Source organism: Vipera berus (genome assembly GCF_964194415.1).
Source record: "Vipera berus genome assembly, chromosome: 3".
NCBI classification, from domain to species: Eukaryota; Metazoa; Chordata; class Lepidosauria; order Squamata; family Viperidae; genus Vipera; species Vipera berus.
In genome coordinates, this window is record NC_138204.1 from 70,962,996 (window position 1) to 70,975,849 (window position 12,854).

General features: G+C 36.5%; 1 protein-coding gene across 3 annotated transcripts in view; it reads left to right on the forward strand.

Annotated features, from left to right (window-relative positions):
- Positions 1 to 12,854, forward strand: part of MIER1 (MIER1 transcriptional regulator) — a 51,960-nt gene that overhangs the window by 4,511 nt on the left and 34,595 nt on the right. For all 3 annotated transcript variants that reach the window (XM_081323962.1, XM_081323960.1, XM_081323963.1), the window contains exon 2: positions 9,097 to 9,121. In XM_081323962.1, coding sequence (XP_081180088.1) covers positions 9,097 to 9,121 — 25 coding nt within the window. The remainder of the gene's footprint in view (positions 1 to 9,096; positions 9,122 to 12,854) is intronic.

The following is a 12,854-nucleotide window of genomic DNA, read 5'->3' on the forward strand; positions in this document are numbered from 1 at the left end:
CGGTCATGATTTGTTTCCTTCCCATCCGTCTTCCAACAAGCAAAGTCAGTGGAGGAAGTTGGAATCGTTTAACAAACGCTGTTATTCACTTAACAACACAGTAAAAATGGTAGTACACTCCAGTCACCCAATGACTCATTTAATGACCCTATTACTTAATGACCAAAATTGCCATCCCATTTATGGTCATAAGTTGAGGACTACTTGTTGCAATAAAAACATCAATACTTACCATTTTTGTTGTTGTTAGTTGCGAAGTCGTGTCCGACCCATCGCGACCCTATGGACAACATTCCTCCAGGCCTTCCTGTCCTCTACCATCTTCTGGAGTCCATTCAAGCTCATGCCTACTGCTTCAGTGACTCCATCCAGCCACCTCATTCTCTGTCGTCCCCTTCTTCTATTGCCCTCAATCTTTCCCAGCATTAGGCTCTTCTCCAGTGAGTCCTTCCTTCTCATTAGGTGGCCAAAGTATTTGAGTTTTAGCTTCAGGATCTGGCCTTCTAAAGAGCAGTCAGGGTTGATCTCCTCTAGGACTGACCGGTTTGATCGCCTTGCAATGCCAACTTAGAGCTGTTTAAAATTTAAAAAGCAACATAGCATTGCAGAGTTAAAAGCAGGGGCATACAAACAGCAAAGGCAAGGCCTTTCCCAGTTAAAAATTAATGATTCTACCCACACAAGCTCAGAAATACAAAATATTCCAGTTTCTCCCTTGCCCCATACCTTCAGTCTTTCAAAGAAACAAGCCTGGTCTCACAATGCTCCAGCAAGAGAAGAATGGCACGTGAGGATAGAGCTGCTGCTACTACATCAATCTCCACTGTTGTTCACAAGTAAGCTGCTGCCTCAACAACAGTAGTGACACCATTGTTGACAGTCACCTCCTATTCTTCAGCCAGGAATGGGATGCTTTGCAATGGCTAAGAGAGTAAGAGGAGATCCATGTGAGGCTTAAGCATGCTGTGACAGCAGCAGAGAAGAAGCAGCTCATGACGCCTCTCTTCTCTTTCTCACAATCAGTTTCAGTTGCGAGAGAGTCAACAACTTAACTCTCAAATCGCACAGCACCTTGCGAGAGTTTTGCTTTGAGGCCCAGAGATACACTACATACACTACATGTTCTGACAATGAGAATATTTATTTGTTGAAAGCAGAATGAGAAGGGAGCCTTTTTTTTCCTCCTTTGGTAGTAAATTCTGTAATTATGCTATAGAATCTGGTTTCCAGTGATGATAATAAATTATCAATATTTACTTATTGCATTCATATCCTACCACAATTCAGATAGACTCTTGGCTTTAACATCAATATGGAAATAAATGATATTTCAAATTTCCTGGTCTCACATAGTTTAGAACTTTGTAGATCAACACGAGTACTTGAATTGCACTTGGAAGCACAAAAAAAGCAAGGAAATGTTTGAAGAGCAAAGTAATGTGATGTGTGGAACATATGCTTTGCAAAAGTCTCCCTGCTGTCTTTTGCACTAGCTCCAGTTCCGGATCTATAGCTTGTTATATAAAACAGGTTTGTCTAGGATGGTAAAGTTAAAGAGATCTTGAAAATCACCTGACCCAGCTCACTGTTCATTTTAAGATTTTTTTAGCGAAAGGATCCTTTTTTAGTATACTTGACAGAAGGCTGCTTAGCTTCTGCTTCAATACTTCCAAAGAAGAAGAAACATACAACTACTTGAGGCAATTGCCAAACAGCCCTCAAATTTTGAAATATTTCCTCATTCTATTTATAAATTTATAAATTATTTCAGTCAAAGTGACTCTAAATCAGAGGTCCCCAACCTTTTAGGCGCCAGCGACCAGTTCCATGGAGAGAGGCTTTTCCACGGACCGGAAGGAGTGTGGTTTTGTGTGCTGCCTGCATCCTGCAGATGGGGCTTTGCTTGTTTGTGCGGACCGGTTGCTGGCATGCCACGGCCTGGTACCGGTCCACAGACCGAGGGTTGGCGACCCCTGCTCTAAATGATGATAAAGCAATTGCCGATGCATTGGCAATAAATTTCAACAATAATGAAAGAAAAGCAGAATCTTATTATGTTTTAAGATTGTAATATAGCATTCCTACACCAGGTACTCTATAGTAGTCAGAAACCAAAGGTATTCCAGAAAGGCAAGTTTTATGAACTTCTAGATCTAGAACATCATGACAGTGGGAGCTACTCTTGCCTTGGAGGGGGGGGGACAACCTTTTCCAGAGGAGAGAAGCCCACTTCAGGGTATTCTGTCATTGTACCTCCTGATTGGCTGAGCCTACAGCTTTTTTTAATCTCTTGGGGTAGAAAACTACCTTTGAAGGCAACGTGCTTCAAACTGCTATTTGCAGGGTGACTGATAAGAAGAGATGAAACTCTACCTTGTACTTGCCAATACCTGGACTGTCTGGTTGACTAGTGTGAGGCAGAATGCTAGACTAACAGATTTTGCCCTAATCGAGGTGGGTGTTCTTTTTTGAAATTACATTATTTATATTTCTGTAAAATTTAGATTATCCTAAGAATGGTGAAATGTCCCTCTCATATCTTAGTGGTTCCATTTAGGCTTCAAGCCTTTCTAAGTTCATCTTCTGAGTTTGTTCTCCGACATGTTGGTTGGAAATTCTGAGATTTCCATCTTAAAATGTGCAGAGGGCACTAGGATCATGAAGAGTATTAAAGAGATGAGGTCACCCAGTGGGGTTTGTTGTGGGGAAAATAGGAGCTTATCTTGATTGTACAAAATAAAGGTAGAATATGCATCTGGTAATAAATAAATAAATACCGTTGTCTTTGAAAAAGCTTTTTCTGATACAAACAAAGCAGTAGAAATTCCTAATTATAGTGCATGAACTCTATAGTTTGCATAATTACAGGTGAGTATCAACTTGTTACTTAGATTTTACCATACAGTTAGTGTTATTCATCTTTGGCCAGTAGTAGTCTAGCAGTTAAAGTGTCTGGCTGGGGCTGATCTTGAGCCCCAGAAAAAAATGGACCTTCAATATAATAATCATAAAGGTATGCCACTATAAATCATTGGAGACCTAGGTAATAGCTTCCTTCATGACTGTGAACTCAATATTCTTTGTCATTCAGTTAAAAAAATAGATTGATTTCCAGTGTTATATCATTACATTTAAAAGGTAATTGCCAAAAGCTATATCCAATACTTTTTGTTGTGGTTATTAGACATATATTTGAGAGATAAATAATAGGAAATTATGGCATTTCAACAACTTATAGTTGTTTTTGTGTGTTACGCTTTCAAAATGTGTACTTGCTTTCTTCTGGCTAACAGGGACAGCATGATATTGACTTTAAATAGTTTATTGAAAGGCCTGCAAGTGTGTTCTTTTTATTTGTAATTTCTAGGGCTTCTGGCTTTGTGGCACACTGGAGTTATGGAACTGACAAGTAGACCATAATCGGCTATTTCTCACCATGTTACGTAAAAGGGACTCTGTTCATCAGCATTTAATATTGAACAGGATAAAACAAAATTTGCTGTTAGGATAGGAGCTGTCAAAAAAAAAAAGATCAAGTTTGAAAATAGGCTGAATAGGGCCAGGGGTTGCAGAGAAGAAAAAAAATCCAAGAAAATTTTACCACTGTTCCCCTCTGAAGGTCACAGTGCCATGTAATGTGAACAATTTTTTTTTACTTTGAACTCCATTCTTCCTCTCTGCCAGTCACATGCCTTAAAGTGGAGCTATTATTAGGGGGTTGGAATAAATTCTGAGTGCCATGCTCTGCAACCCTAGCTTTTAAAAATATGTTTTTGGCAAATTTGTATCTTGCTCTATTGTCTGTACCACAATCAGAACTGATTCTTATTTGATCTGAATCTGATCTAGAACTTTTGGGACTTGAGCAAGATGAAATGGAGAATATTTATGTAGTTTTAGAGATACTTTGTATATTTAACAAGGTCTTCATCTATTTTGCTTGATTTTTTTTTCTTCATTAAGAGCCAAGTATTTATTATTCAAGTAAAAATTAAGCCTGGGAGTTCCATAGGAGCCTTTTTTCAAGAGGCAACTGGACTTCCTTGTTTTTCTTTGAAGACGCTTCTCTTCCAAAAAGCTTATTCAGGAGTGTTTTCCACAGCACAGTATTTTCAGCAGTCCCAAGAAGGCTCCACACCCATTTGCACTATTCAGGTGACCCTGAGGACACTGACAAACCTCCAAGTGGCCTCAGTGACACTCTAAAAAGAATGCAAATGACCAAGCTGTCTGCAAGGAATATAAATCCTTCCATACCCCCACCATCTAGTCAGAGTTGAAGAAGCTACTTGGATGAGAAGCGAAATGTCTTCGAAGAAGAAAAAACAAGGAAGTCCAGTTGCCTCTCGAAAAAGTACCTTTGGGACAACCATGACCTGGATGACTGAGAATCTCCATAGACATAAACCTGAGAGTAAAAATCCGAGTAAAAACTAAGCCTCCAAAAGATGTGGTTCCCACTTTTGCAGAACTGTCGAGAACATGCTTTTCATTTGTTAGGAAACTTGGTGCTTCCTGAAAGGTGAAGGAGGTGGAAACAGATACATTTTGAAGTGACTGACCGTTGAAGCAGCTCTCTGTTATCGTACGTGGCAGCCTCAACGGCTAGAACATCAGTACATTTATGTGCAGTTGATGGGCAGTGTCTAAGCACCGATATTAAGATAATATCTTAATGTCTTTAGTATAGCTTCCTAGGCACTTTAGTCTTTGAGGAAGATGCTACTGCCAATAATAAAACATTTAAATTCTGTTTTAATATTACATGTACCATATAGTATTTAAATTACTATATCCATTGTTGCTGAATGCCAGATCCATCTATAATAATATTACTTTTATTCATAAGTTGGTGGTAGATGAACAAATAGATCTAAGGTATAGTTGGGGAGGAAAAGGCTATGGTCCTCTTGAAGATTTCTCCTCCTGAGTTTTGTGTTTGATAGCAGCAGTAATGCCAGGGCTTGAGGGTGGCTGTGGTCTTAAGAAATAATTTATCTGTGACCAGGGGTCCTAGTTTTGAGATGGTGTGGTGCAAATGTCTGCATTCAGCTGAACTATATGGACAAGTTAAGGATTCCACTTGGCTGACCCAAGAAGATATATTCCTCTTGGATTTCCTCACTGGACATATTGGTATTTCCATTACTATTTGTCTTACAAGCTTTCAGTCTCTGTGCCTTGGAGGAGAGTCCACATTTAAGTCCACAACAGCCAAATAACATTTGCAAGTGGGTCAAACACCTCCCTAATTCATTGAAAAATAAGGAGGAGGTACAACATAATCAGATGTGCCAGATTTTGTTATAGTTAGTTTCAATGCAAGTAGTTTTAGCCTTCTTGTGGAGTTGATTTCTTGGCTTTTTTAGAAAATCCTTGGCAGTTTCAACAAGTCCCTTTTATAAATCCAATGTAGAGGAATAAGCTACAGCATTCTTCCATGTGTATGTCTTCTTCACTTATTAAATCATAACTTAGTTTCACTTGTAAATCCACTATTTCCATCTTCCATAGGCTATCGTTTTTGAATCCACCTTCAGTTCAATTTCAGTTTTATTCAGTGGACTTCTTCCTCTTCAGTACCATCTTCTGATTCTTCAGTAAAGTAAATAGCTTCCTGAAACCCATTCATTGTAGATCACACTTAAAGTGTCCAGTAGTGCCCAACCTTCAAAGTTATCAGTTATTTCCAAATATATAGATATTTTCCCATTGGAAAGGGTTCTTTTGATTAAGTTCAAAATCTTAAATAAGTCCATTTATATTCTTAATCTGTTAAAAACTTTCTAAAGTCAGTACTAAACATCCTTTTGCTATAGGTTCCCTCCATGTTTTTTTACATCTTAGAACTTGTAGTTGAAACTTATTTTTTGAAGGATTAAACAGAACTCAGTGATTTCAGTAAGACCTGCTAATCTGAAGGTTCTCAATCTATAAGCAATAAAATAAATAAATTCAAAATTATTAAGAGGTGAACCTCAATTGAACCTGAAGTCCATATAGACTGCATTAGCAGCTATAAGTTTGATGAATTCCTAGTCAGTCATAAGTTGATCACAAAAACACAGTTCCTGCCATCTGCTCACAAAAAACGAACTGTGCAGAGTAAATGTGGGTAATCTTGAGATATCTGTTTTCTCCAGAGAGATTTTGGCAACCTACATCTGGCATCAGTTCATCATGATGCTCACCAGAAGTGTCTCCTTGTTTTCTGACAGTAGGTCTAATTAAAGAAACTCTGTGTGATTCATGTTTCCCTGGTTGTGTTCTGTTATTAAAGTTTTGATATTAATTATTGATCTTGGAAAGTATAAACTTCTTAATGAATACTTATTTACTCAGGGAGAGGTTGCTTAGGGTTGTCCACATATAAGAAAGGGAAATGTGGGGGGTGCAGAAATTTTGTTTTCTTCGACAGCTTCCTCTTATGGAATATTCCTGTATCATTGTTCTAGTCAGTACACAATCCAATCTTTCATAGACCTATGAAGACAGCTTTTCTGGAGGGCCTCTGAATATTTTTTGCAGTTATTAAGTGGCGTTGGCATCAAGTGTATCTGTCATTTTATGGCTATATTACAGTGATTTATTTGTTACAATTTATTTCTAGATTTTATCATATGTTTAGTGTTAATAGTTTGTAAACCATTGAGAATCACTTCAAATTATATGGTTTTAAAATACAGTAAATTGATATTGAAGCAACCTAAAACTAAGGAGAAACTTCCTGACAGTTAGAACAGTTAATCAGTGGAACAACCTGCCTCCAGAAGCTGTGAATACTCCAACACTGGAAGTCTTTAAGAAGAGACTGGACAGCCAGTGGTATAGGATTTCCTGCCTGAGCAGGGGGCTGGACTAGATGCCCTCCAAAGTCTCTTCCAACATCATCATCGTCATCATTATTCAGAATACAATTGTCCATGGATTAAATTAAATTGTAGAAGATAACCAGGCTGAGCCCAAGGTAGGGGTCAAATGCATCATCTGGCTCAAGTCCCTTCACGCCCACAACTGATCTTGAATTCCACTGATGCTTATCTACTGCCAATTGGCTTTGACCATTAGTAAGGTCTCCTGCTCAAACGGGGTTGGACTAGAAGACCTCCAAGGTCCCATCCAACCCTTCTATGTTCTATGAATGTTCTGTTCTAGTTCAGATTCTTGTAGAGAGCATAAACTTGCAAGAAACCTTTATATTCATTTGAACTGCCTGGACTCCTGATTTCTCATGCATGACATAGACAATATTATTCAGAAACTTTGAAATAATATATATATATATATATATATATATATATATATATATATATATATATATATATATATATGTGTGTGTGTGTGTGTGTGTGTGTGTGTGTGTGTGTGTGTGTGTATATACGTAGATACGTAGATACGTATATATACATATACATATACATGGAGGGACATGGTGGGTTAGGACGCTGAACTTGTCGATCAGAAGGTCAGCAGTTTGGTGGGTCGAATCCCGAGTGCCGCGTAACAGAGTGAGCGCCTGTTACTCGTCCCAGCTTCTGCCAACCTAGCAGTTCGAAAGCACGTAAAAATGCAAGTAGAAAAATAGGGACCACTACGGTGGGAAGGTAACAGCGTTCCGTGCGCCTTTGGCGTCTAGTCATGCCGGCCACATGACCACGGAGACGTCCTCGGACAAGCGCTGGCTCTTCGGCTTTGAAACGGAGATGAGCACCGGCCCCTAGAGTTAGAAACGACTAGCACGCATGTGCGGGGGAACCTTTACCTTTACCTTTATACATATACATATACATATACATATACATATACATATACATATACATATACATATATATATATATATATATATATATATATATATATATATGTGTGTGTGTGTGTGTGTGTGTGTGTGTGTGTGTGTGTGTGTGTGTGTGTGTGTGTGTTAAATGTTTGTTAAACATTCAGAATACACTTGCTTGGTCCCAGACATGGGACAAATCTTATTTCCTGTTTCAGCCTAGCCCAAGGCCATCTACAGGCAGTAGCCACAGCAGTGGCAGCTCATATTTATGTTGTGTTTTTTTGGCTTGCTTTATTCTTTGTTAGCAAGCCAAAAAAAAATTACATTTACATGCATACATACATACACACATATATATATATTATATTATATATATATATTATTGCTAATATTGTTCATTTCATTGCTTTTTCTTAACTTTTTCCATAAATTCTTTAGTTTTTATTGATAGATGATGCATTTATGTGTTTGTGACAGGTATAGGTTTGTTAGATTTTTCATCATGAAAGATGGATAAGTAAAAGATATCTGCGCGAGTAATACCAAAATAAAATTTGGCAGACCAGACATAAACACAATATTAAATATGAACATGCCAAGGGATTGTGTTTCACTTAGACATTACAGTTTACCAAAGAGTAATCTTGAATATTAGAAATCTGAAATATCTGTTAGTTTTCTTAACAATTGTGTGTTTGAGCATTTAGGCTAATAATATCTTAAGAGCTTAGCTATAGCCATTTTGCTGCTAGTTTGCTTGTGATGCAACTGGTAAGATTTTTTCCCCTTTAATTACATGTAGTCCTTGATTTATGACCATAATCGAGACTGCCCATTACAGTCATAAGTTGAGAGAGTTGTAAAACAGGTCATCATATGCCCAGCCCAAATTTATGACCTTTTGCAGCAGTTATTAAGCAAATTAGCATGGTCATTAAGTGAATTTGCAGTCATTAAGCAAATGTCTTATTCACTATGGGGTATTTTGCCAAAACCGAAAGTAACATAGGTTTTCAGCAAAACCATCATAAATTGTGGTCACATAATGGCTATAAATGTGAGTGAGTTACTGGGTGCCCATTGGAACCTGGCCATTGGAATTTTGTAACTGGGTAATAAGTTGTATGACAAGAACTACCTGTATTTTACCTATGCCTAAAAATAATCATTGCAAATATTTACATAATGTGTATATTTTTCTTTTTGTAACAAATCAGACATCAGACCTTTTCTAATTATATGCTTGATTTAAATAAAAGTTTAAAATTACAATTTGTGTTATTACTAATAACATTTTCTTTTTCTCTTTTGGACAGCCATCAGTTGAATCAGCAAGCCCAGGTAATGTTTTATTTTAATATTTACTAAATTGGAGAAGATATAAGTTCTTTATTCAAGTTCATTTTGATTATGTACACATTATAGAATGCACAGTTGTTGCTATAATTAACTACACTGAACTATTTAGAAGAATCTGTGTTCCATGCTAAAAGGCAGTTTGATCTCAAGGGATCACTTCTAATGATCATTACATGCTCGACAAATATTAGGGCCGTACAAAGCTTTGGAATGAAGTGCTTCACAATGTGCTTTCCTCTCAGTAAAGCAGCTGTGCATACAGATAGCTAGGAACAGCTTTGGAATCAGCTATACTACACTTGCAGAAGATTGTTGCTTTAATAATTTTAGGAGAGATGTTTCATTTGAATGTTTTGCATAGCCCTAACAAATATGTCTGTGTCATGTTGCTACATATTTCTACAAATGTGCCTTTGAACTATCACTAGAATTTGGAAAATATGATGCATGTATGGCATTATCTAACAAATTTGAGATTAATGAAAGAGATTTATTATGCCATAACTAAGGTCAAGTGCCAGCATGAATAATGTTGTCCACTTGTAACAGAAATGTATTGTAGGTTTATTGATTCTTTATTGATTCTTGAGTAATACACACATTTTTGATAAAAGATTAACCTTTTCAAGACCTGCTTAATTAACAAAAGAGATCTCACTTGTATTTTGTATCTTTGTATATAATTTAGGAGTCTTAAACAGAGGCAGCAACTAGCCAACCCTGACTGATCTCAAAAAGCTAAACAGGTTCAGATCTGGTTAATATTTGGATGGGAGACCACTAGGAAATCCTAAGTCAGGAAGTTTAAAAAAAAGTTAGGAAATATTTTCTCATAACTTTATGTATTCAATAAACACAAATCACAAGATTATGTGTTATATTCAGAAATATAACTCTCATAAATAAGTATCCAATAGAGGAGAATATATGTAGCTCAGGGTTGAACTGTGTAATCCTTAATAATGTCTACAATGAAATGAAATGTCTGCAAGCAAACAACTCAGAGAGCACTAAGGACTCTATAAAGAAGGATATATTTAAATTCTGTCCATAGCAATAATGTATTTGAAATCTTATGTGTTAAGGAATCATAAAGAAATTGACAATTTGGTAAAATCATAATAAAATATTTTGTTGTAATGTAACTTTATAAGACCTTGATTAGGTTATTTTTTTTCTTATATTTGCAGATTAGCTGAGTTGATACTAAAAACAGCCATTTGCTTGTCCTATAAAAAATGGTTTTAAGTCATTTGGATTGTTTAACCTTGATAAAACTGGGGGTGGCGGGAATGGATGGGGTAACATTCTTCAAATATGTAACAAGAAGTGACACAGATAACCAAAATACATTCTGTATTATTCCCAGGTTCAGAACAAAAAAAATGGATTCAAAATAAAATAAATTCTGATTCACTATTAGAAAAATTCTAATTATCCAAAGTATGTGGGATCACCTTTGCTGGTTGTGTTCAAAGAGGACTTAACAATCATGACTGGACCACTATAATTTGATATTTGGTACAGAACCTAAATGCTCCTTTCAACTCACATTCAACACCTCTTACATTTCTTCTACATAATCTGAGAAACTTTGAAATAAAACTATTACATAAAGTCAGTTCTTATGTTAATATCATAGATTATGATATGTAATATGAGTTTAATTAGAATAAGTACTTGCGGGAAATTTTTCATGTCATTGTCATTATTGTCTATGTAAATGTCACATAAGGCTATTGCTAAGCACATTGGTTTGTGCTTAAATTGTAAGCCGCCCTGAGTCTTCGGAGAAGGGCGGGATATAAATGGGATTAAAATAAAATAAAAATTTTAGGAAGCTGCTATGCTAGCCAAAATAATAATACGTTTACTCTGCATTTGCGTAATGAAGGTTTTGGGCTTTCTACTGAGCTTTTTTAGATGATCAAAATGAGAATATTATGAAATAATATTATGAAATAGTTTTGATAAAAGAAAAGAGCACAATACAAATGTACTGATATAGTTGGAAAAATGTTAAAACGGATATGGTATTTTCATGGAGTAAACCATACTGTATAGTTATTGTGTGCAACGATTTCATTGATTCTTAATAATTGATATATAATTATTACTCTTGCCCTATTTAACAGAAACATTTAATTTTTTAATATGTGTTTGGAAAGGGACTTGCAGAACTCTGGTAAAAGGGTTTGAGAGGTGACAGCCAACATTTTGGAAATGCAATTTCAGCTTTATGCCAGGTATGAGTTGTGCAGCCCAGATTTTTGCACTTCAGATAATACAGAAATCTAAGTGAGCAGATTTGTCATATAAATAAATGCAGACAAAAGGCAGAATAAAGTGGACAGGCTTTTAAATTTCAAAAAGTTTTGGGGAAATGAGGAATTAAAGGTAGTTTCTGAATGTGTAGTATAGAATGGAAGCAAAGCAGGCATGAGAATAAAGAGAGTGCTTCAGGAATAGTTAGGATTGAGCAGAGGGTAACAAAATAACAGAGTTGGAAGGGACCTTGGAGATCTTCTAGTCCAACCTGCTGCTCAAGCAGGAGACCCTAAACCAGGGGTCTGCAACCTTGACAACTTTAAGACTTGTGGACTTCAGCTCCCAGAACTCCTCAGCAGCTGGCTGAGGAGTTCTGGGAGCTGAAGTCCACAAGTCTTAAAGTTGTCAAGGTTGTAGACCCCTGCCCTTAACCATTTCAGACAAGTGGCTGCCCATTCTCCATTTAAAAGTCTCCGGTGATTGAGCACCTACAACTTCTGAAGGAAAACCATTCCACTGGATAATTGTCCTCACTGTCAGGATTTTTTAAAGATAAGATTAGAATGTAAATGTAAATGTAAAATTACAATTTTAAGGTAAGATGTGTGAAATCCTATTGGTTATTTATTGTAGTGATGGAGATATAAGAAATGCTTGTGATAATAGAGGTGTTTTGGCTGCAGCAGTAAATGTTAAGTGCTTCTTGTATGTGGATTATACCATGTTTTTGGCTGAGAACAGAAATGACTTGCAGTGAATACTAAATAGACTGTTCAATGCAGATTTGAAAATTGTACGATACCAAAATAATTGTGTCTAAGGGGTAAAATGGTGTGCCTGATTGAAAATTATAAATGAGAAAAAATAGAGCGAATACAGTTTGTGACCTATTTAGAGCTTTTTGCAATCCTGCAGTACTGTGAGGGGGTACAATGTGCTCAGAGCATCATCTTAATTCTGTTAATATACTCTAGTTAAACAAACAAAACATAAAACAGTACATTGTGTCATGTCTCCATCAAACACATTGAGTCAATAATGACTGTCTTTAAAAAAACAAACAAACAACGTGATTTCCTGGGTCTGTGACCATACATTAAGTTTAACCCTAGGATAGTCAGATGTCAAATGTTCCAAGTCTTGAGAGATCAGTTATCTATGAGTTTGAGGGGACCTTTCATGTTAAAAAAGCACATTGGTTAAAGACCACTGGAGTTTACTTACTATGCAACAGATCTGCGTATATGAATCCCACTTTGATCAAAAAAGGTCTCTGTGGCCTTAAAAAAGAGTTAATGTTAATAAGGCAAGGAGGGATGGCAAAACCATTGTCAAAGACTTTGATTACCATCAATCCAAGATCAGGCAGATAACGTACAAATAGAGAGAAAAAAATGCTTCAAGAACAAGATGTATAATATCCCAAGGGTGATTCTAAAGGATCTGC